The sequence below is a fragment of the Etheostoma cragini genome, chromosome 4 (genome assembly GCF_013103735.1).
Source record: "Etheostoma cragini isolate CJK2018 chromosome 4, CSU_Ecrag_1.0, whole genome shotgun sequence".
Lineage (NCBI taxonomy): Eukaryota > Metazoa > Chordata > Actinopteri > Perciformes > Percidae > Etheostoma > Etheostoma cragini.
This window is the reverse complement of record NC_048410.1, coordinates 7,073,227-7,094,596: the sequence shown is the minus strand read 5'-3', so window position 1 is coordinate 7,094,596 and position 21,370 is coordinate 7,073,227. Positions and strand designations below refer to the sequence as shown.

The following is a 21,370-nucleotide window of genomic DNA, read 5'->3' as shown; positions in this document are numbered from 1 at the left end:
AACAAACATCTTAATTACTGCAGAAAACACAATGCGCGCATTTTCAACAGAAATCATTTTCAAAGTCTATACCCTCTTTAGTGGCATGCTTAATAATTTAGGAATTGTATCAATGCACATGCCATAACATTTACTGTTTAATGAGGTGAAACCTTTAGCAAGTGTAAAGAAGGCACAAATGATTATGACGTTAACTCTCTCTAAACACCTCTTTGAGTCTGACAGAGCTCTGCACCTGCAGCAGAGCTTCATCCTTACTGCACCAAACCATCTGGAATGGGAATTTTGCTGTTTGTAATGTGTGGGTCTGTGTGCTGCTGCAGCAGTCAGGACCAGAGCCCCGTGGTTCTAGAGCACAGCTGATTCTTTTGTTGTGATTCTCTACTTTATCACTATCTTTTTTTTAACTCTGTTGTAAAAATCCCAGAAGTATGCTACATTGTTTGACCTTCAGTGTGTGGGTGTCGGGAGCTGACAAATCAAAGACCCCTTGTGGGCGACGATCCCAGCATCTCCCTGTGTTGCACAAGGTGACTCGGTCCTTGAAAGCACACAATGAGCTGTTCAAAGTTTGTCTGTTCCTCGAACCATCAGGCACAGCATCAGTCAATCAGCTCTGTTAGAGGTTACCTAAGGGGTTAACGTCACCTTCCCATCTGTTGCTAAGGAATTGTTGCCTGTTGTGCAGGAAACAGGGAGAGTGGTTTCCTGTTATGAAGAGAGGTTTTTTAAAGGCCTGCATTCATTCAATCATGCAACAGATGCCCGGTCCAGGAAGGCTGGCCAATAGCAAAAGCGTTGGTGTCCTACATAAACTGTATTTAGAAACTGCTTTTAGGAACCTTTCTGTGCACTGTTCTGATTCAGGAAATAATACATGAGCAAAACATGCTGGACAAAACACTGAGAAAAATATTTTTCTAATTATATTTCTAAATATCGGATATGTGCAGTATGTACTGTGTACCTCTCTCTGACTTGAATGTTCATGTCATTCTAAGCATGAAAAGTATGTTATTACACAGTTTACGAGCTCATGTAACTGTGGATCTTAACCCTCCAACTGCTGTCAATCAGTGAAGGGATCTAGCGGCCCCATGCACCAAACCAACAGATGTGATTTGAAAAAAACAAAAGAACATATTTCTGCGAAAACAGATAGCTGCAGATTTTAAGCTGCCCGTCAGCACAATCAAATGTGATAGGCTTATGGTCTCCTCTGTTACGTTCCAACTCTTTCACACTGAGGGGATTTGGTCTCACACATTTTGCTGCCTCTGGAATATTGCATCTGTGGAGCAGTGTCCTGAAACAAAACATGTCCAGATGTGAATAAAACAACACAGACGTAATGCTGTGAATTTGCAAATATGAAACATAAAGAGAGTGGGTTTGGTTTGCGCTCCGTGTCCGCGCAGTGCTGTGGGCAAGGCTAGTCCTGCCTCAGGAAGCACCAAGCAGCACCTCCCGTTTCCCCACAGGAGCGCACCAGTTTACTGTAGCATCAGCACTGGAGATGCACGCCGCTTGAAAGCTCAGCTGACACTCTGCGAACAGGGGCGTCTTCCACAAGTAGACTCACACTGGAGAAAACTAAGACGATAATGGTCAAAAACTCTTCCTTTGCCACTTGAATTTCCCGCATTGTGTTTGTATCTGGATTAAGTTTCCACGTCATTTCGAGGGACGCGGTCGGTGTGGTGAAACATGAGGATAACTGTCTGCTCCCGTGGATGATGATGGTCCACAATGAACGCAGGTTAGTTGTTCATCTTTTATGTTCCTGTAAAGAGTCCAGAAATCAAACTTTAAATGTTTTACAGCACACAAAGTGAGACGGCGTGGGTGTGTGTTAAATGTGTTAGTGATGGGGGCGGTGGAAATTCATTTAATTGGTTGATTCTATCTATCCTATTTCATCTGTTTATATTCCACCCATTTGACATACAAATTGATATTTATTGCAACTAAATGCAAATTGTTGTGGTGTTTTAAATGAGTTATTCCATAGTTAAAATTAAATAAACAGAGCTATGGATAAATTGCTACTGGGATTTTCATGGAATTGATGTTCCCACAACAGCAACGATGGTGGGAGGAATTTACACAGAGACTTTTGTTTAAATCTATAGCAAAGGATAAAGTTGCAATAAAGATGCGGGGAGGGGGGGGGGGGTCTGTTCAAGGATTATTAGATTTACAGGGCTAGGATTATAATCCATGTATGTGAATGTAGACAGAGCCTTTCCTGGAAGGTAACGTCAAGTGAGTCTTGTGAATTTCAGTGAAAGTGGTGAAAATGATAGGGGAGATGTGATTTCTGTCAAATGAAATCTTTCTTTTCAAAATAAAGTCCTATTATGTTTTTCTTATTAGTCACTTCGATATTTCAGACAGGTTGTTAAGGTTTAACGGGTTACATTTCATGACAAAGACACGTTTAATGTCCTGGGAGTTTGGTCCCGTCCATCTCTTCCTTTGTTTTTCGAACATTTGTTTAAATTGAATTCTTGTTGCATAATTCATATCCTGTTGTTTGCAGTTGGGTGCATTGTCAGACCGGGACCTTTGTTTTTCTCTCCCAGTTTTACTGTTCTTTGATTCACTCAAAGGCCTTTTCAGCAGAAAAAAAGCGTGCTTGTTTGGTGTGCACATATGTGTGTGTAGTTTCTTGAGAAAAAGGGAAGAATGACGAGAAGGAAGTCCATTTGTGTTGTGAAAATCTGTACTCCTAGAGAGGTTCATGGAGGAGTGATGGGGGGCCCTGGTGTTAATGTCCTTCCCCCCTCAGACATCCTGTGTGGAGTCCAAGGAGGCTCTGCTGGAGCAGCTAATGAACCAGAAAGTCTTAAAGGAAAGAGCGTGGTGACATTATTAGGAGAAATAGACAGAAAGAAACATATGGTAGGCTAATGACGGCCAGTTTCTTCAAAAACTCATATTAAACTAATGTCTAGAGAGAGAAAGAGAGAGAGACACTGAACAAGAGTGAGAGAAAAACACTCAGAGATAGCTGGAGTGCACACAGGGTTTAATAGGATGTGCGTCAGGGCAGGTACCAAATAACAGGAAGACACGGGGTGTACATACTTTGTTAAGTACGGGTGTGTTTAATGACTATTCTAAATTTCGTAAGCAGTGCTCTCTAATGAATCTACGACTTTTAACACTTCACTAAATGTAAAGTCAAAATTCCTAAGCAAGACACATTGTGTCACATTTAGTGTTATCATCCATTTAAATACAGATAACGCATTTTTGAAGCAATGACCAAATCATCTTTAAAGTTTTTGACGACAATTAGCCAATCATTTGTTAAATCTAATTCTTCTGTAAGCGTCCAACCTGCATGTGTCATTTCCCAGACAGGGAGATGTTATTGTTCGTCCTCTAAGTGCCCTGTGGCTCTGTTGTTTTTCCTGCTGATAATGTCCCCTGCAGCATTCTGCATGTCACTGACTATTGTACAGGATTTGACTTCCTCTCAGCATTCTATATCAAAACAGGATCCACATATATTTTTATATTCAATATTAGGTCAAACTGAAGAACTGAACATAAAAAGTTGCTTTCATTTTTGTTCCAATTAACTTTTCCTTTTCTTTGTACAGATTTTCAAAATCCAATGCAAGTCCCTCGACCACAGGTTTGCAGTCATCTGACCATCAAAGTGCAGTCCAAACTGATGTCCAGGCCGTGTCCCCCTGTCCGTGGTCCAAAACCTCCTGTTGTCCCAAAGCCCTTGTATGAGCCTCACACACAAGAGGATTTCTGCCCCCCACAGAGCCTGATTAACGGAGACCTGGCTCACTGTGATGGGGAGACAGAAGATTTGCAGGAAATGGCTGAGGAGAATCAGGACAAAGAGGAGAAAAGTGAGGCAGAGGACTGGGTTAATGACGGTGGCACCGGACATAATGACGAAGAGGAAATATCAGAAAGAGGAATTGAGGACAAAACAGAAAAAGAAGACACATTTGATAATGATGGCAATAGTATAGGCTCTCAGGACACAGTCAAAGCAGATGCTGGTTCTCCTGATGACATTACTGAGGATGAAAACACTGACAATGACTTGAACCAGCCTGAAGGTGGCAATCACACCGATGATGAGAATATATCAACACCTTCACTTCCTCCTGCTGAAATGGAGGATGAAACAGGAGAGGAGGCAGAGGAGGAGGAACAGAGTTATAGTGAAAACATTAGAATTGTTTGTGACTCTACAGGACACTCAGAAGGACATTTAGGAGAACAAAATCTTGATCACATCAGTCAGGGTGATAAGGACAATGAGACTGGAAGTGATGCAGTTGACAGTGAACTAAGTGAGGACTGTGTGCACACAGATGAGACTGAGCTTGAAGTTGGAGGATTTGCATTTAGATTCAGCGTGCTTCCAACTGTAACTGAAGAGTATCCCTACGATGTGATCGGCCCCACAGATGATGCTAGTGATACATGTGAGTCATTTGACACAGCTGAAACAGGTGAAACAGGGGTATGGCAACCAGAACGGGCCACCAAGGACCCCTCCGGCTGTTTTCGATTCACATCCAGCACTGAGGATGTGTTTGGGCCTTATGCAGTCATTGAAGCTGTTCTGCCAGATATGACCAACACCGCTGACCCAGAGTGGAGTCAGGATGATCCGGATGAGAAACCTTCAAATGAATTGCAGTCAGCATGTGCTTCTAACCAGGACCCTTACTATATGTCTTCAGATGATGTGGACAAGCTAGAGGATAAGCAAGCCCTGTCAGAACAGGGTGCGATTGAGGAGGGCACAGAGGAGTCAAATCACCACAAAGACAAAGCAAAAGACAGTGAGTCAACAGATGAGTATGCAGACATTGATGATTCCCTCTGCCTTCAAGCAGAGGATGAGCGGTTGGAGTGTGTCTCATCGGAAGATTACGTTGAGATAGGCGATGATGATGAAGAGGAAGAAACGGAAAAGAAACATATCAAAGGAAAAACTGCAAAAGAAAGAACAGCTAAACGAGAGCAGGCTTTCCTCAGCCAGCGAACAAGCTGCCAACCTCGCCTCAGATTGTGCAACATCACAGTGCCGGCAGACCTAGAAGTAGGCCGCACCCCTGAGCTTACCAACAGGGTGGTGTTTGCCCACACTACTGAGGCCTTTGAAGAAGACATTGAGGAACTAGATTGCCATATTGTGCCTTACTATGAGGACACAGACTCGGACAGTGAAGAGCATATATACGAAGAGGCAGGGTTTGACTCAGAAGGGGAGAACTTTGTGACACTTGATCGTAAGACTATTGTCACACGATCACGCTCTTATTCCGGGAAAGTTCCGGGTTATGTCCCAGAAACTGTCCCAGAGGAGACAGGGACAGAGTACCAGACTCATGACTACTGCACAGTGGCCTTAGATAAAAACAATGAACCACTAAGCCATTTACAGCAGCCTGGGGTTAACTGTTTAATCCCGTCTATGAAGTCTCGCCGCTTCTTGTTTTATTCCCGGTCTGCAGAGGGTCCAGAATTGACATTGACCACTCCTACAGAGATAAACAACTCTCTGAAGGATGACATCAGGATGAAGAGGAAAGATGATACCCTTTCACTCCCATGTGTCATAAGCTCATCTGGAAGCTTCTCCCAGCGTAGCCATCAATCATCCAGTGGGGTTTCCACACCAACCTCTCTAGTGGACATTCCACCACCCTTTGATCTGGCATACATCACCAAAAGACCAGTCACCAAGAGTTCCCCATCCCTCCTGATCCAGCATGAACCCAGTGAAATACCTAAAAAGAAGTCCTCCTTCAAGCGCTTCCTGGCTCTCAAGTTCAAGAGGAAGACAGATTCAAAGGGTTTCAGTGATGGAAGTGTCCGCTCTTCACGTTCTTCCTCAGAGTCCAGCCATCACGGCCCAGCAAGATTTATAGAGCTTGATCGTAGAAGCCCTGGCAGCTCTCCTCAGCCTCAGTCCCATATTGTGAGCCCCCAGCAGCGTCCTTCAGACCTGCCATCCCCCTTTTTCCTCTACAAAGACCACCAGAGGAGAAAAGGAGACCTCAAAGCTTATGGCAGAGGCGTCTCCAGAGTTGAGTCCTTCGAGGAGCGTTCTCGGCGCTCGGCCATGCCACTGCCTTTGACAAAACCCCGCTCCATCTCCTTCCCCAGTGCGGACACCTCAGACTATGAAAACATCCCAGCCATGAGCTCAGACTATGAGAACATCCAGATCCCAGGAAGACCCACCAGATCCCACACTGTGACTGAGTTTTTTGAGGACCCAAATCGCACTACAGCTGCCTGCAATGAGAATGATGGCTATGTGGATATGAATAGTTTCCCTGGGATTGACAGCATAACCCAGACATCGAATGCAGACTCTGAAAGGTATTGTAAATGCTTAATACAGTTAAAATGGCATTGTATCATTCCAAGCAAACCTAAAAGGGTTGATTAATCCCAGTTACAAAAAACATAATGTTACCTTACTTTACATGTTTTCCCATGACTCTACAGTAGTATTCTTGTATCTAGCCATACAGATCGTTTTTGTTTTATTTGCCCGTTTTTTAAGATACTTTTCTCTGAAATTTCTACTGCAAACTTGTATTTGGGTTAAAGCAGAAATCAAATTAGAATGACTAAAACCACAATTAAAACCAAAATTACTTACTTGGCTGGATACCACAAACTTTGGTTTACTGACCTATTAATGTATTAAGTATTTATCGTCAGCACCATCCATTTTAGAGCTCACACAATTAGTCAAATAATAGAATAGTTCAATAAAACCAATTTTTAATGTTCTTGTTTGTAGTCTGAAAAACAAGCAAGTACATTTACTTCTCAAACAACTCTTAAAATAGTCAGCTGAGCTGTTGAGCCTGGACCTAGCTATTCAGAGGGGCAATCTTGACCCCTGAACAGCTGACATATATTCTTACACTGTATCTCAGACGAGCGGAGGGCACCTGGCTGAGTAGAATTGGATCTCCCTCTTGTAGAAAAGTGTTCATTGAGAGATGAGCAGCCTGCTTTGTCAGGCATCGCTGGCTTTGGAAAGATGGACAATGCTTGTGGGAGAACTTACTCCTGTTTTTCATTTGGTGGATTTAGAGGTCACATCTGGTGCCGATGCTTCTTTGCAAAACTGAGGTGATAGAACTGAACGCAGGTTACTCACATTAGAGAAAATCATTATGGGCTGCAATTAAAAGTAGCTGTAGGGGGGTTCCTTTCACACAAGGAAATGGAGAAGGATGAAGAAAAAGGTGACAGAGCGAGGGGAGGGAATGTGCTAGAAGAGTGGAAATACAAAGAGTAAAGCGATAAAGTCATATAAGTGGGGGAGGGAAAACTAAGAACAGGAGAAAGAGAGCAAGAGAAGCTCTGGTGTAATTGCTCTCCTGTACCTGACACTTATTGTTAAGTTTAGGAGGGCTTTTATTAAAGTAGTTCTCTCCTGAGTGCTTCTCTTTCATTGGACCCTTAAGGGTTGCAGGATTTACTGCAGTGAGTGATAGAGTGAGGAATCACTGCGGTCTGACTGTATGAAATTACCCAGGCTTGTGCCACAGCTTTAGCCAGGATGGGCTACAGTCTTTCCTTAGTCTTAATAAAATAGTTGTGTTTGATGACCTGTGTATTGTCAAAGAGAAAGGTAGAGAGATAGAGCTTCTTAAAAGGCTTACATCTTTTTTTTTGCAGATACTGTCTTTCATGTCTATTCTGCCTTACACCAAGAAAGCGTGTCTCCTCCAGACATTCTGTGCAACACTAAGCTGTGATTTCCCCACTGTTTATTTGCAGTGTATTTTAAACTTTATACATTCCTCAACATTTAAAACCCTTCCTTTTCCTAGACAATCGTCCCTCAGTGAGGGCTCTTTTTCTCCCAGTGATGTTATTGATGTGGCTCATTGTGTGTTTGGGGGTCTAACACCACTCAATGAGATGCAAAAAAACCATCTGTCCTGTCGCCTCGACTTCACTGCATTCCCCCCGGAGATGCTTCTGTTGCCAGGGCCACTTTTTGGTCTGTGTATACCGGCATTTTTAGTTTTTTTGAGTCTGAGTGTATACATGTGTGTGCATGTGTGCTCACAATAATAAGTCATGTGTAGTCATGTGTAGTCAGTGTAGGTGTTTGTCCCTGGCTTTGCGTGTACATCTTAGACTAAACTGTCTGCTTGACATTGCGGCCGTTCCAGGCTGCCTAGCTGATGATGGCAGTGATTTATTGAGAACACATTCAAAAGTCAACGTGGTTTTCGACCCAGAGAGAAAAAGTGGATTTTTGTGGTGGGGAAAATGACTAAATGGCCCCAGAGCACTGCACATAGGGACTGTTCCTACAGTAGCAGACACACATTTTAAGGAGAACTCACAAAGCTGCTGTTCCACAGGCCTGGCTTGTTTCCACTTATGTGATTAATGTATAGCCCCATTCAGACACTACTTTAGTACAAGCATTCAGGGTACACAAAGAGACATGTTCATTAGAAAACAACCACAAGGAAAATGAACAGGCACACTAATGATTCATCCCAAACCGAACCAAGGTGTGTGTGTGTGTGTGTGTGTGTGTGTGTGTGTTGTGTGTGTGTGTGTGCAGTCTCAGCAGAATCGCAATTACCAAGTAGCCTTGTAGAAACAAATGAGCATTGAAAAAGACGTGTTAGCAGAGAAAGCACCGGATTTGTGATTGTGCTCAACTTAAGCAGTTCAAGGTAGACTTACACACCAGTAATGCAGATGTTGTCCATGTACAGTATAGTAAATAGAGCTATAGTGGTATGTTCAGTACGATACTGCTAATGTATGCAAAAATGTACATCTCTATCTTACCCTTTGTTGTCAAACAGTTCAACATGAACCCCATCAGAGTGATGACAAAGCCTGGCCATGACCTCTAAAACAGCTCCTCCACCCAATGTTATGTTAGCGTTAGTAGTGATGAGGGAGCCATCTTAAGTACATTGTTGTACTGGGTGGTGGCTGTGTGCTGTGTGGCTAGGTGGTGGACAGGGCGTGTCGTTGGCTCGCCAGGCCTGGTGCCATGCGCTCTGAGGTCATTGCCAGGTCATCCCTGGGGAGGAAGTGTCCAACCTAGGAGCTTCCCACCAGCATGTTTACAGGAAATGCAGGACGAGGGCGGGGCTATGGCGGGAGACAGGGAGATGGAGACAGGAGAGGACAGATAGGATGAAGGGAGGAGAGGGGGGTCACCGTGATGGGGTGGAGGTTCCCAGACTCTCTAACAAGATGAGGTGTGGTACCGACAGGAATGCCGGGCCTGCTGTTATTGTTGCTCCAGTTTGTTAGGAATGCCTCCAGCCTACCGCTTCATACACCCCTGAAATGCTCTTGTTACAGTGACATAAAGGATAAATCAACTGAAAACAAGTGAGCATGGGTTATAACACTGTTGCATATGCGGCCCTGAATCCCAGCCTGTTACATGACGTGAGGGTATTATTATCCAAAGCCATCTTCTACCACACCACAGGTGAGGCAGAAGCAGTCAGAGCACCAGTGTCTTCACCAATCACTTCATCAAACACTGTCACAACAGCAGCAGCACAGCCGCCACAGGCTACATGTAATCATCATCACTAAAAGCAGCAAACAATTTTAAACTGCTCCCAAACCAGGGGGTAATCAGTATCCCAATCTTTTATCGTTTGCAGGCTAATGAACCGATTCATCCTCCCCTATTTTTGTATTTCATATACAGGCATGTCTGATTGCACTGAATATATATTTTAATACTCAATATTTAGCTCAATTAAATTACATATTGCAGGCGTCATCAAATTCACAAGGGATGTATGGAATAAAGGTCTTTTTCACAGAGAGTCATTGTGTCCTCTGAATCTGACACAGTAGATGTAACTGTTCCATGTTAAAAGACATTGCAATCTGCTGGAATAATAGCATGGCCTTAATGGTCTTGTGAAAGACTTTTAAGTATTACCCTATTACAAAAATCACATATTTGCAAGTTTAAATATGTAGCATGACATGAAGCTGAATGGAGGTAAAAAGAAGTTATATTGGGGATTTTATGCTAAGAAATGGGCTACATTTTTATGGAAGAAATTAGAACATCATCTTTAAACATTCATGTTTTTTGTCAAAGAAAAGTGAGAAAAAAACATTCCAATCTCACTATTTGCAGTTATTGTTTCTTTTGTTTTTTGTTGGGCTTGTCTGGGACACAATGTTATAAATTGGACACACCCCTCCATTACAGCACAAAAGGTGTGTGTTCGGACCTTGTGCTTGTTGATGGATGGAGTGTGAAAAGGTGATGGTGAGATCCGTGGTGCACATCTTTCTTGGACTTATGAAGGAATTCCCCCGTAGAATGAATCAGAGCTTAAGAATGAGTTAAAAGAATTTCCATCCTTCCTGGTCTCTTTCTCTCCCCAACATCACCCAGAAGCCTACACCAAGTTGAGCTGTCTGCTCTGAGGTCAACCATGATTAATGGCCTGTAGGTGCTTTCATCAGCCCACCCAATAGGTATGCGTGTTTGTGTGTGTGTGTGTGTGTGTGCATGCGTGTGTGTGTGTGTGTGTGTGTGCGTGCCTGCGTGCGTGCGAACTTCATGAACTAGAGTGTCTGAATGGAGATGAAGTCCAGTGGCGGTAACTCTGTTAACCTTTGGTCTTCTAATAGCCATCTACTCTCACACACAGGGGGCTTTTTAAGAACATCAGGACAAACATGCATTATTGTCTGGGTTATGCCAGAACAAAAGAAAAAAAATCACAATTTCTCATGATCCAATGCCATGAAACCCTATGTGATGTATTTCAATTGCTTTTTAAGTTGCCTGACAGGCAATAAAATAAGAAAACCAAAGATATTCAGTTTAATGTTACATAGCAAAAACAGAAAATGATGCCAATTAGGAAGGTTGAACCAGAGACAGTAGTGCTTAAAAAAGGACTTACAGTAAAACTATTAATTGATGATTGGCAATTTTCTTTTTTGATTGCCTAATTAATGGACTAATCACTGCAGCTCTAGATAAGAACATATGAACGTTTGTTTGACAATTTGAGAGAAGTCTTTATAAAATATTTCCACCAGCTTTGGAGTGAGAGCAAGAATTTGTTTAACATAAACCATACTGCACAGATGAGGTAGAAATACAGTATGTCATTGGGAAAGTGGACACATTGCATCGCAAGTATGCAATGCAACCTTACCATTTGTTGTGAACCCTGCGGCTATATGACAGCTATATGACAAGCTGTCCCATAGCTGTCAGCTGCTTTGACAATACTTGTTATCCAGTTATAGTGGCAAAATGAATTTGGTCAAACATACTGAATGGGTGTTAATGGGCCAGAGGACATTAATAATTACCACAGGTAGCAATAAAAGGGATTACATGTGAAATGACCTACAGCGTGCCCCCCTTGGGTACAGCAGCACACAAAAGGATTACCAGTGTACAAACACAACTGTGCCATCTGTGAGATGAACTAATGATGAAAGAGATTACAGTGTGCCACTGGAGGACTCCATATGAGGAGTGGAAATGTTTAGAGACACACACAGGAAAAGGAAAACCCTATATTTATAGGAGACTTATTGCTCAGTGTTTGGCGCATATGCTGCTGCAACCATTTACTATAAATGTGCTATCTGGAATTTGTGTCCTCAATGCCTTCCTGCAGTCCCAATTGAAAATATTCAGTCTCTTTATTTAGGGTTAAAGCAGTCCTATACAGCACATACTAAAGTGTAGATGCTGTATTATATATTCATATTTCAGTACCAGTGCTATTTTGCTGTAGTCATACCGACTTTTCCTCCTTTGGCAGTGCCTACACAGAGCCTTTCCCAATGAACTCCGTCTCTGCTAGGCTGTCAGCGGACGAGGACCACGGGCGTACTTCAGAGGAGGAAGAGGGGGTGGCTGAGCAGAGTTATGATCGACAGGTGAGATATGGGATAGAGAGACAAATGAAAGCAGGCTGGAAGGTGGTTAATTCATTCCTCCAAGCTCCCAACTGGAGTAACAAATCAACATCATGAGCAAAAATGCTGAAATTCATATTAATAAGCCATAGATTGGAATTGGATGTGAGATTTAAAAATGACATTGCAACGTAAGATAGTAGGAGTGAACAACAGAACCTAATGGCAATTACTGGACACTTCTCTGTGTGAAGATGCATTGAAACTCCTCTGGCTTTAGTCAAGCTTTATGTACTGGTACGGAGATGTGCAGAGATATCAAGCTTGTTGAAAGGCATTTCCTAAAACTCCCCTGACTTCTGTAGAGTAAAAGGCAGCCATTTCACAGTAACCCCATTCTTCCTGCTACCATAAAAATATCAGACCACAGCTCCCACAATGTGACACACATTTCCTTGTTTTCTTCTTCTTCAAAGAAAAAAAACAATAAATTGAAGAAAAAAACAGGGAGGAAGAGGAACAGAGATGCATTTAATTCAACTGTGTTTTGAGGAAATGAGGATCAATATGCTTTTAATGCAATGTGAAGTGTGAAATTGTGAAATGTCCCACAAAGGAAAAAATAACAATCACAAAGCACAGGAGCCTTGTCGGTAAACCCCTAAATGATTTCAATGTTATGTTTTGGCTCGGATGTTTTGAGACCCTGTGATTAGCCTCTAAATCAATGGGCAGCATTGTTGTCACCACACACACACAGCCTCTCATACATTATGCAGCTGAATTTAAAAGTCCCGTATTTGAGAAATCCTTCTTGTCTATGCTGCACTGTGATGAAATAATCAGTCTTATTTGACAGCATAAATCTAACAAAAACATGAATTTACTTTTCCACCAGTCTCCTCAGCTGCTGCTTAGCTGTTCCTATTAATGTTTGAGAGGAATAAATGCCCACAGAGGGCCTTTACACATTAGCTGTATTCATTCATCTCCTACCGTTCTCCCTCCCTGTCACCCAGATTGATGGCCGATCCCGAGCTTTCTACGTTGCCAAAGAGCTTGTCGACTCCGAGAGACTGTAAGTATCTGCACTCGATTCCCCTCATTTGCACACTTCTCCTGCGTGTTACCACACAGAAACACATTGCATCCAAATCTGTTGTTCTGTCTTCGTATGGTCCTCTATTTGCTCTCCTATTCCTTCTAACTGTATTTCTCCTACTCCAGAGCTGATTCATCGTGCCCGCAGAGTAACTGACAGCCAATTATAAAAGTGTCTTGTGTAACTTATTAAACACACCGGCCTTGCCCTTGCCCTGTTACACAATTACCATTCGTATGTGTTTCTCATCATGCATAATTTAGATAATTTAATGAGTCTTGTAGAAAGAGGATCATAGTTGTGTATAAAGTTGTAAATTCCTTTTCACCGTTTAATTAATTTTTTTTTTTCTCTCTTCTTGTTTTCCAGACACGTCAGTGCACTCAAGTACCTTCAAGAGGTAAGAATACCTTCCCTAAAACACCCATAAGAGTGGCACATTAGCTAAAAATGTAAATGTAAGGCTTATTAATCTTTTTGAAAACCTACTGAAAACACCATATCCTGTGTGTCTGCTCCCCAGTGTCTGTCTCCACTTGTCCTTCCCCTCCCCCCTGTTGTAAGGCTCTGCTAAGGTTTATCAATGTTGTTGCAGCAAAATCTACTTCCTGGTCTTGACAAAGTTGACATATTGCACTCTGGAGTGGTCAGTTGTAAGATGACACAACGTGCGTACATCAGGCACTGTTACTGATGCTGTCCTTGCATGCTTACTCAACTGATATGTGTACTGATACGTATTCTCAAGTAACCCAACTGGCAATGTGCCACCTGAAGGTCACAAAAAGGCTGCTGAGGCCTTTTATAGTGGTTGTATTGGATGCATGGTTTGAGCATATTAGAGTATTAGAGTAATGAGTGTAGTTAATTCAGGACAGAGGATTTAAAGGTGAGCCCGTGGGAAGCCTCTCGGGGACAGCAATGCATCACTCCCAAATGTTGTCATCTATTTCTCACTCAAAACAAGAACACATCCCTGGAGGGTTAGCAAGAAAGAAGGACATTACATTAACCAAAAATAACACATAAATGACACTGAAACAGTAAACACAATTATTTGATTTGATTCAGTCATACAGGAGACATCAGATAGGCAACACCTTTTAACGAATGGTGTGGAAGAGTTGTGATTAAGGTGATGGTTTCCAGTATGAATCTGGCAGGTAGAGTCATTGAACCCAGAGAAGCCCATCAGTCAGCCTATACCTTATAACCTTGAATAAGGTCATAACCTGAATTTCTTATGTGTGCCCCTCACCATGATTTATGAAAGACTGCTTTGGGAACAGAAGCAGCTGCTTTGTATAATGTGTAATTTGCTGCCATTAAACAGCAAGTAATGCAAATATTATACAATGGACACCTCTAATAATCATATATCTGCAATAACATTATGATGCTCAATTATAATAATTAGCTGCATGCCAAACAGACATATATGATGAAAGTCAATGTGGGCATCAGTGCTTCAGAAATGGCATGTTCACAGTGTAGTTAGAACCACTGAATCTATGTTTCAGTATAAATAATGTGCTTTCACAAATTCTCAGTATCAATGATACTGAGTTACCTTGGCTTACACTCTTCCTTAGTGTTACCTTGCCACCTAATTAAATCTTTTGCCACCTTTCATAGGTGACATTGAAACCTTTTTTATCTTGCTGTTGCATAATGCATAGGTGCAGTGTTAGGGTCTTATTATTCTTCAAACTTCTGTGATGTGTTGAGATAGCAGTTACTGTTTCATGCAGAATGATGTCATAGTTACCATGAAACAGAGTTATTCTGCTGGGAAACACTCTACCAGCACAACATGCCCAAACACACAGTTTGTGGGGGGAAAAACAGGAGCAGCGTTAAGTGAGAGGCACACACACATGAGCTATTGTTCCATTGTTTGATAAGGAATAACAAGAATACAAAGAATTTCCAGACCCTGGCTCCACATAGGAAGGGAGGCCATGCTCCTCTTCGTAAAGACTTAACAGCTTCAACATATGAGGCTCAGGCTTATTATTTGTTCTCGTTTGTAACCTGCGACCTTTGAACAGATTCTCTGTGCGTTATGACCGAGCATGACTGGCTGCTCAACCAACTGCTTAACGTTGCTTCTTGACCTGCCTTACGTGAGGCAAAATGATAAGGTGCAGAGTGGACTGGTGAAATGGAAAGTGAAGCTCCTCTCATTCATGGATGTGTGTGTGTGTGTGTGTGTGTGTGTGTGTGTGTGTGTGTGTGTGTGTGTGTGTGTGTGTGTGTGTGTGTGAGAAAGAGTCAACTAGAGCCGTTAAAGTAACTGTTCGTCACGGCAGATGTGATGAATGTTTAATGTCATATCATGTCGCGGCCGACTGTGACAACTGTTGGTTTATGGCTGTGCTTTACTCAGAACGAGAATAGATGGGCTGTTGACACTCTTCCCTTATGGACACATAAAGGCTTTATATATATAATGTTAGTTAGCCAGACAGCTTGGCCCACAGAGAAAACTGAGATTTTTAAAGCATGTTTTGTTGACACCTCACCTACATTTATCTATTTTTGTCTTTGTTTGCTAAGTAGATAAATAACCCATCCCCTGGTTTTTCACTCTCATGTGCCATAATTTCTCATATTAGTCCTCTTAGTCTTTGACACTGCCGCCCTAATGCCTGTTGCTTATGTTTTATGTGTGCTGAATGAACCTCAGTGGGCCTGAATTTCTACAGAGAAATGAAAAGTGGGCACTATGTACAAAAAGCATTGTGTTATTGAGTACCAAGGTCTTTATGTAACAACACCTGGTGTGTAACTCTTGTGCAAGCAGTGCCGCCTTTCCTGAGTGCCTGGACAGAGCCCAACGTGGTGGGGTGATTTGAAGGGACGGTGGCAGGAAGGATGTTTAGGAGGATCTGACCTTCCTTCCTTCCTTCCATTTTTCTCCAATTTTCATTCCTCTATGACTTTCTTTTATCCTGTACTCCCTCACTTCCCCCTTTCATCCTAACAACCATTTGCTTCATTCCTTTCTACAACACTTTTTTGTCTTCTTAAAAATCTCTCCTGCTCACAAATCCTTTTTTCCCGCTCCTGTGCAGGACTTTAGGTCAGCAGTGACAGAGGCAGTGGGTGAGGAAGGGGAGCTAGTGCTGGATGCGCAGAGGTTAGGAGAAATATTGGGCGTGCTCCCCCAGGTCTACGCTCTCCACAACAGCATCCTTACTGAGCTGGAGGAACGCATAAGTCAGTGGTAAGGAACACAATTCTGTTGGTTGCACAATGGTCATTCTTATATTTAGAGCTGTTTTTTGGGAAATATGCATCTTGCAGAAAGTTAGATGAACAATTAATGTGTAAATTTGTATATATATATATATTATATAAATGTATTTTTGTTAGTGAAAGCAGTGTAACAAAAGTGACATACAAGGTAAATGACACCTGCAATACATAGACAAAACAAGAGCGCACAAACATGTTTAGACAGTGACAGACAGTAAAGATAATTACATACAGCATACAGCATCATACAACCTACAACATACCACATACGATGATGGGATAAAAGGCAGAGAGAATGGTGGGTGAAAATAGAGTATATTTCATGTATAAATGTTGGGGTGTTTGAAATATAAGGACAGTAGACATGTATGTGTCAAATAGGTTGACAATTGTGGTGGACGCAAAAATCAGGAAGATCAAAGAACATCAACAAACTAATTTGAATTTAAAAAAAATCTTATATAATAAATAGACAAATATGAGAAGTATGGATTTCTCATCTACTTTCCAGCAAAAAAGTAAAATGTCACACTATTCCTTCAAACCTAAACATCAACTGAGATTCTCAGCAATAAAGTTTTTCCTGAGTTATTGTGACATTTTCAGATGTTCTTTAGTCATAAAAGACACATATGATAATGTTGTAAAGAGAACAACTTTTGGTTACACTTTACTTGAAGGTATCTTCATAAGAGTCACATGACACTGTCATGAATGTGTCATAAACATTTATGACATAAAGCTTCTTTTAGTAAGTGTCATTTGGTTTTGTCCTGAAACGTTATGGTTAGGGTTAATGTGTCATGACTGTGTCGTGTCACTCTCATGTAGAAAACTTCAAGTGAAGTGTTCCCCAAGTTTCTAACTTGCACAATTTACAATTAATTCCAATTTTATACATCTGTTTGTTGGAAAATGTGAGAAATGAGTAACTGAGGTAGATGTAGACTGTAAGTTACAGATTCTTGGAATGCTCTGCATGTCATACACGCTTGGATTTTTGCAATGATTTAAATTACAATTATTCATTGTGCATGAAACAAGTAAAGAGAGTGTACTTCATCTCTGATTATCCTTTCTGTGTAGGGAGGAGAGCCAAAGGATAGTAGATGTGATTCTGTCACGTCGGGAGGACTTTGGGGTTTTTGAAACCTTTATCTCAGAGTATGATCGCAGCATGTCCCTACTGGAGGGGAGTTGCAGTGACAACCAGGCCTTCGCCAATATCGTCAAGACATTTGAGGTAAAACACTGAACAGTCAGACTAGAACATAAGCAGATAAACAGTTAGTCTTTTTTGTCTATTCCCATTTTTCCCTTGTGTTGTTATGGGTATGTGATTTTACTGTTCATACTGAATGTGGGTTTGGAGCACCGCTCGATACCAAAAGATCACCTCTTTATAGTGGAACTGGGATAAGTATTTTGACAGTCACATATTCAAATGTCGGGTTCAGTTTCTCTGTTTGTGGAGGGAAAGTGAAACCTTGTGGGTGTTCCCAGGGAGCAGAGATCCAACCTGGTATTTCTCCTGGCACTCACTCAGCGACTCTCAACTTAGATTTTGTCATTTTGCTTCCACAGGGAGAAAATGGCCTTTCTAAAACTCCCTCTATCCCACTCCTCTCCATGGGACTGACCTTTCCACTGTCATGCTCGCATATTTTATACCCAGTCAACACCAAATACACATTTTTTGTCCTGTATTCATCTCTTCATCCTTTTTACTCCCAGGAGAGCACGGAAGTGGGATTTGGGTGACAGGATTGAAATTCATTTTAAAAAATCGCATTCTAAAGCCACTTGAGCAACACTTTATCCTTATGTTGAATAGGAATGGGTATAGTACAAGCTGGTAACAATGCAATTGATTATTTTTAACTAAAAGACAGTTTATTAACAAAGCCTATAGATAAGACTACAGAGATACAGCAATAGATTTCTAATTTCAATGTGGCAGTGTCCTGGTCTATAGAATTGATTTAGAATTTACTGAGATGAAACTGCTGTGTAGCAGCACCCAAGTCACCCTGAATAAGAAAATAGACAAGCCTTTCCTAGCCTTGTATTTATGTTAAACTTTGGGTTTCACAAAGCTTCTTACTCAACTCAACACCTTTCCCCCCAAATGTACGCGTTACCAGTTGCTTTACTCTGATTCACTGTGAGTGGCTGACACAACAGTTTTAGGCATTTCAAGTTTGATAAGAAAAGTGAACGGAAAAGGCACCAACTGTCTCCGCTCATGAATATTCAGAAGCAGCTGCCCCTTCCCAGCTAAAATTTGGCACTGCCAGACTGTAGTGGAGCTAACGTAAATAGAAGGGAGGGGAGGTTAGAGTGACACTTAATCATCACACCAACCTTAAGTATCTTACATTTACCAGGTCTACGTCAGCCCTCAATAACCTTGACCAAAGTCAATATTTTGCCACTTCATTTTGGCCTCATGTAGTTAATACTAGTTCATTTCTCATGTCACAAACCACAAATTGCTATCTGGAGTAGCCATAACATGATTAATTTGCAAATAAGGATAAAGGTTTGCCATGATATATCTAAGAATACAAGTAGATTTCTATTCTGCAGAAAGATTGCTCGGAATATCCCACTCCCCAGTTGTGTCCATATGAAGACTGTGATTCATCTCACAACCGTTAAAATAAACACCCAGGGGCATGTTCAATAACCTTTTCTCAGTCCACTGGCAGATACACCACACCTGCCACTGGATATACACACTGTATTTTGTATTTAAATGTCCCATATTACATATAAGCCTATCATCTGAGGTCAGTCCTCCTCCCTGTGTGTGTGTGTGTGTGTGTGTGTGTGTGTGTGTGTGTGTGTGTGTGTGTGTGTGTGTGTGTGTGTGTGTGTGTGTGTGTGTGTAATGGATGCTACACTGAATCAGAGCATTGCCTTGGGAATTGCAAGGTTTGTGTGACCCCACTATAATGAAGGTGAAGGAGGGCCGAGGGAGAGCAAGGATCGTGCAGGTCACAGGACACACTATACGTACTACTCATTTATCTGTTGGCTGTGTGACGCTTCACAAGTTAGTACTCCATAGGAGTGGAAATACTGATTAGAATGTTTTCATTAACTGCTTGCAGTTATCCTTCTGATGTTAACAACATTTTTATTCTCTTTCTTTGTTGCAAGATTTGTAAACCCTTACCTCCATCAACACATCTCGTTCTACTCCACCCCTTATGCTCCTCAGCCTTTTCTGTTGTTGCAACAAGCCAGCAGTATAAGTGGTAGTAATTTCATTGTGGATGTGGTGATGACAGTGATGAAGTAGCCACAGACCCTGATCAGATCAGAGCGAGACCCTTACAGGATTAAAGCCTCCTCTCCACAGCCACTTGCTTGTTTACCACGCCATCTACACACATTGGTCTGCGCAGTGTGTATGCGTGGGTGTGTGTGCGTGTGTGTGCGTGTGTCCTTTGTATAGGAGGGTTTGTGTTGTTGGACAGCACTGGTGTCTGCTTGTTTCGTGGGGGGATGTCCATTCCAAATTGTGTGGATCATGTGAAACTAGTTTTATGATATAGCTTTCCAAAGCACATCTGCTTTGATTTTTATACATGCAATGGCCCCTGTTTCTGTAAAGCATGTGTGTATGTGTGTTTTCTCTGGCGCAAGAAGCCCAGGAGGAGAGGAGGCGACTGAGTAGCAGGTGGACGGAGAGCGATGGAGGGAGAGAGCAATGGAGTGAAATTCTTGTAAAGGCAGCTGGGCAATGAGGCAGACAGAAGCTAATTAGAGAAGCGGCCTCCTTTACAACTCCCCAATTAGATCAGTTGTGTGTGTGCAGGCAGCAAATCAGCTGTGCCATGACCGAGTATCAAAAGTGTGTTTGTTTGTATGTCCGTGCATGTGTTTATCTCCCAGCACAAGGCATCACACTTTCCTCTTCCATTTGGCTCGCTCACCCAAACAAACCACGCGCTAATTACCATCTCTGGAAAGCCACTTTCTCTGAACAAGTGTCAATTGGGTGACAATTTACAAGCGACACTTGAGAAGAGCGGATGTTCTGAAGCCAAGCGAGTTTATAATAATGAAGAACTGTTCATTAATGTACTTGATGCATCATGCAGTGATCAAGAGAGAGGAGAAAAGGGAGGAGAGGGAGACAATAATATGAAAGAAACTCACAAAGAGATTGTTGCTGAGGACCTAAGTTAGCTAGAAAAGGATGAGACGATGAAAAAGGAGTGGGTATTTATGAAGGCCTCCTCATTATTTATACCTGTATACGCTTATATGTTATGCTTTTTACTCTTAGTAATAAAACCGAGGTTCTTCTCATTGGCACCAAATCCACTTCATTAAAACCGAGTTTTTCTCTTACTGTTGATAACTACTCGGTTTTACCCTCCTCCAAGGTTAAGTGTCTGGGTGTCATCCTTGACAGCACACTATCCTTTAAACCCCACATCAATAACATTACCCGGTCGGCCTACTTCCACCTACGAAACATCAATCGCCTCCCCCCTCCCTAACCCCCCACACTGCCACCATCCTTGTCCATAGTCTTGTCACTCCCCGTCTGGTTTACTGTAACTCTCTCCTTTTCATCTCCCTGTCATATCCCTCCATAAACTTCTACTGGTCCAGAATTCTGCTGCCCCCATCATAACTCAAAACCCCCTCTATCCTCCACATCACTCCTGTCCTCCAACAGCTCCACTGGCCCCCGGTCCAGTTCCGTATCCAATTCAAAGTTGTCGTGTTTGCATTCAAGGACATCCCCCCCCCCCCCATATTTGTCTGATCTCCTCCGGCGTCCCATTCCCTCAGATCCTCTTCATCCATACACCTTTATGTCCCCTCCGACTGTTATCACCATAGGGAGCAGAGTATTCAGCCACCCCAACTTAGAAACACTGATTCCCCCAAATCAAATCACGACTCAGAACACATCCTTTTAAAACTGCCTTTTCCCCTTAAATATCTATCGCTAAGCCCTTTTCTGTTGTTGTTATTGTTGAACACAATTTATTATTATTATTATTATTATTATTATTATTATTATTATTATTATTATTATTATTATTATTATTATTA

At 42.0% G+C, this 21,370-nt stretch overlaps 1 protein-coding gene across 3 annotated transcripts in view; it reads left to right on the top strand.

Moving 5' to 3' along the window:
* The first annotated feature begins 1,456 nt into the window (after nucleotides 1-1,456).
* Nucleotides 1,457-21,370, top strand: part of fgd5a (FYVE, RhoGEF and PH domain containing 5a) — a 29,383-nt gene continuing 9,469 nt past the window's right edge. Inside the window, exons 1-8 of one of the 3 annotated variants that reach the window (XM_034869892.1) lie at nucleotides 1,458-1,759; nucleotides 3,612-4,103; nucleotides 4,140-6,375; nucleotides 11,829-11,946; nucleotides 12,945-13,003; nucleotides 13,397-13,427; nucleotides 16,105-16,256; nucleotides 17,375-17,531. In XM_034869892.1, the coding sequence (XP_034725783.1) occupies nucleotides 1,750-1,759; nucleotides 3,612-4,103; nucleotides 4,140-6,375; nucleotides 11,829-11,946; nucleotides 12,945-13,003; nucleotides 13,397-13,427; nucleotides 16,105-16,256; nucleotides 17,375-17,531 (3,255 nt within the window). In that variant the 5' untranslated portion in view covers nucleotides 1,458-1,749. Of the gene's footprint in view, nucleotides 1,760-3,611; nucleotides 6,376-11,828; nucleotides 11,947-12,944; nucleotides 13,004-13,396; nucleotides 13,428-16,104; nucleotides 16,257-17,374; nucleotides 17,532-21,370 lie in introns of all 3 variants that reach the window. The other 2 variants (XM_034869893.1, XM_034869891.1) reach the window with 2 other exon arrangements.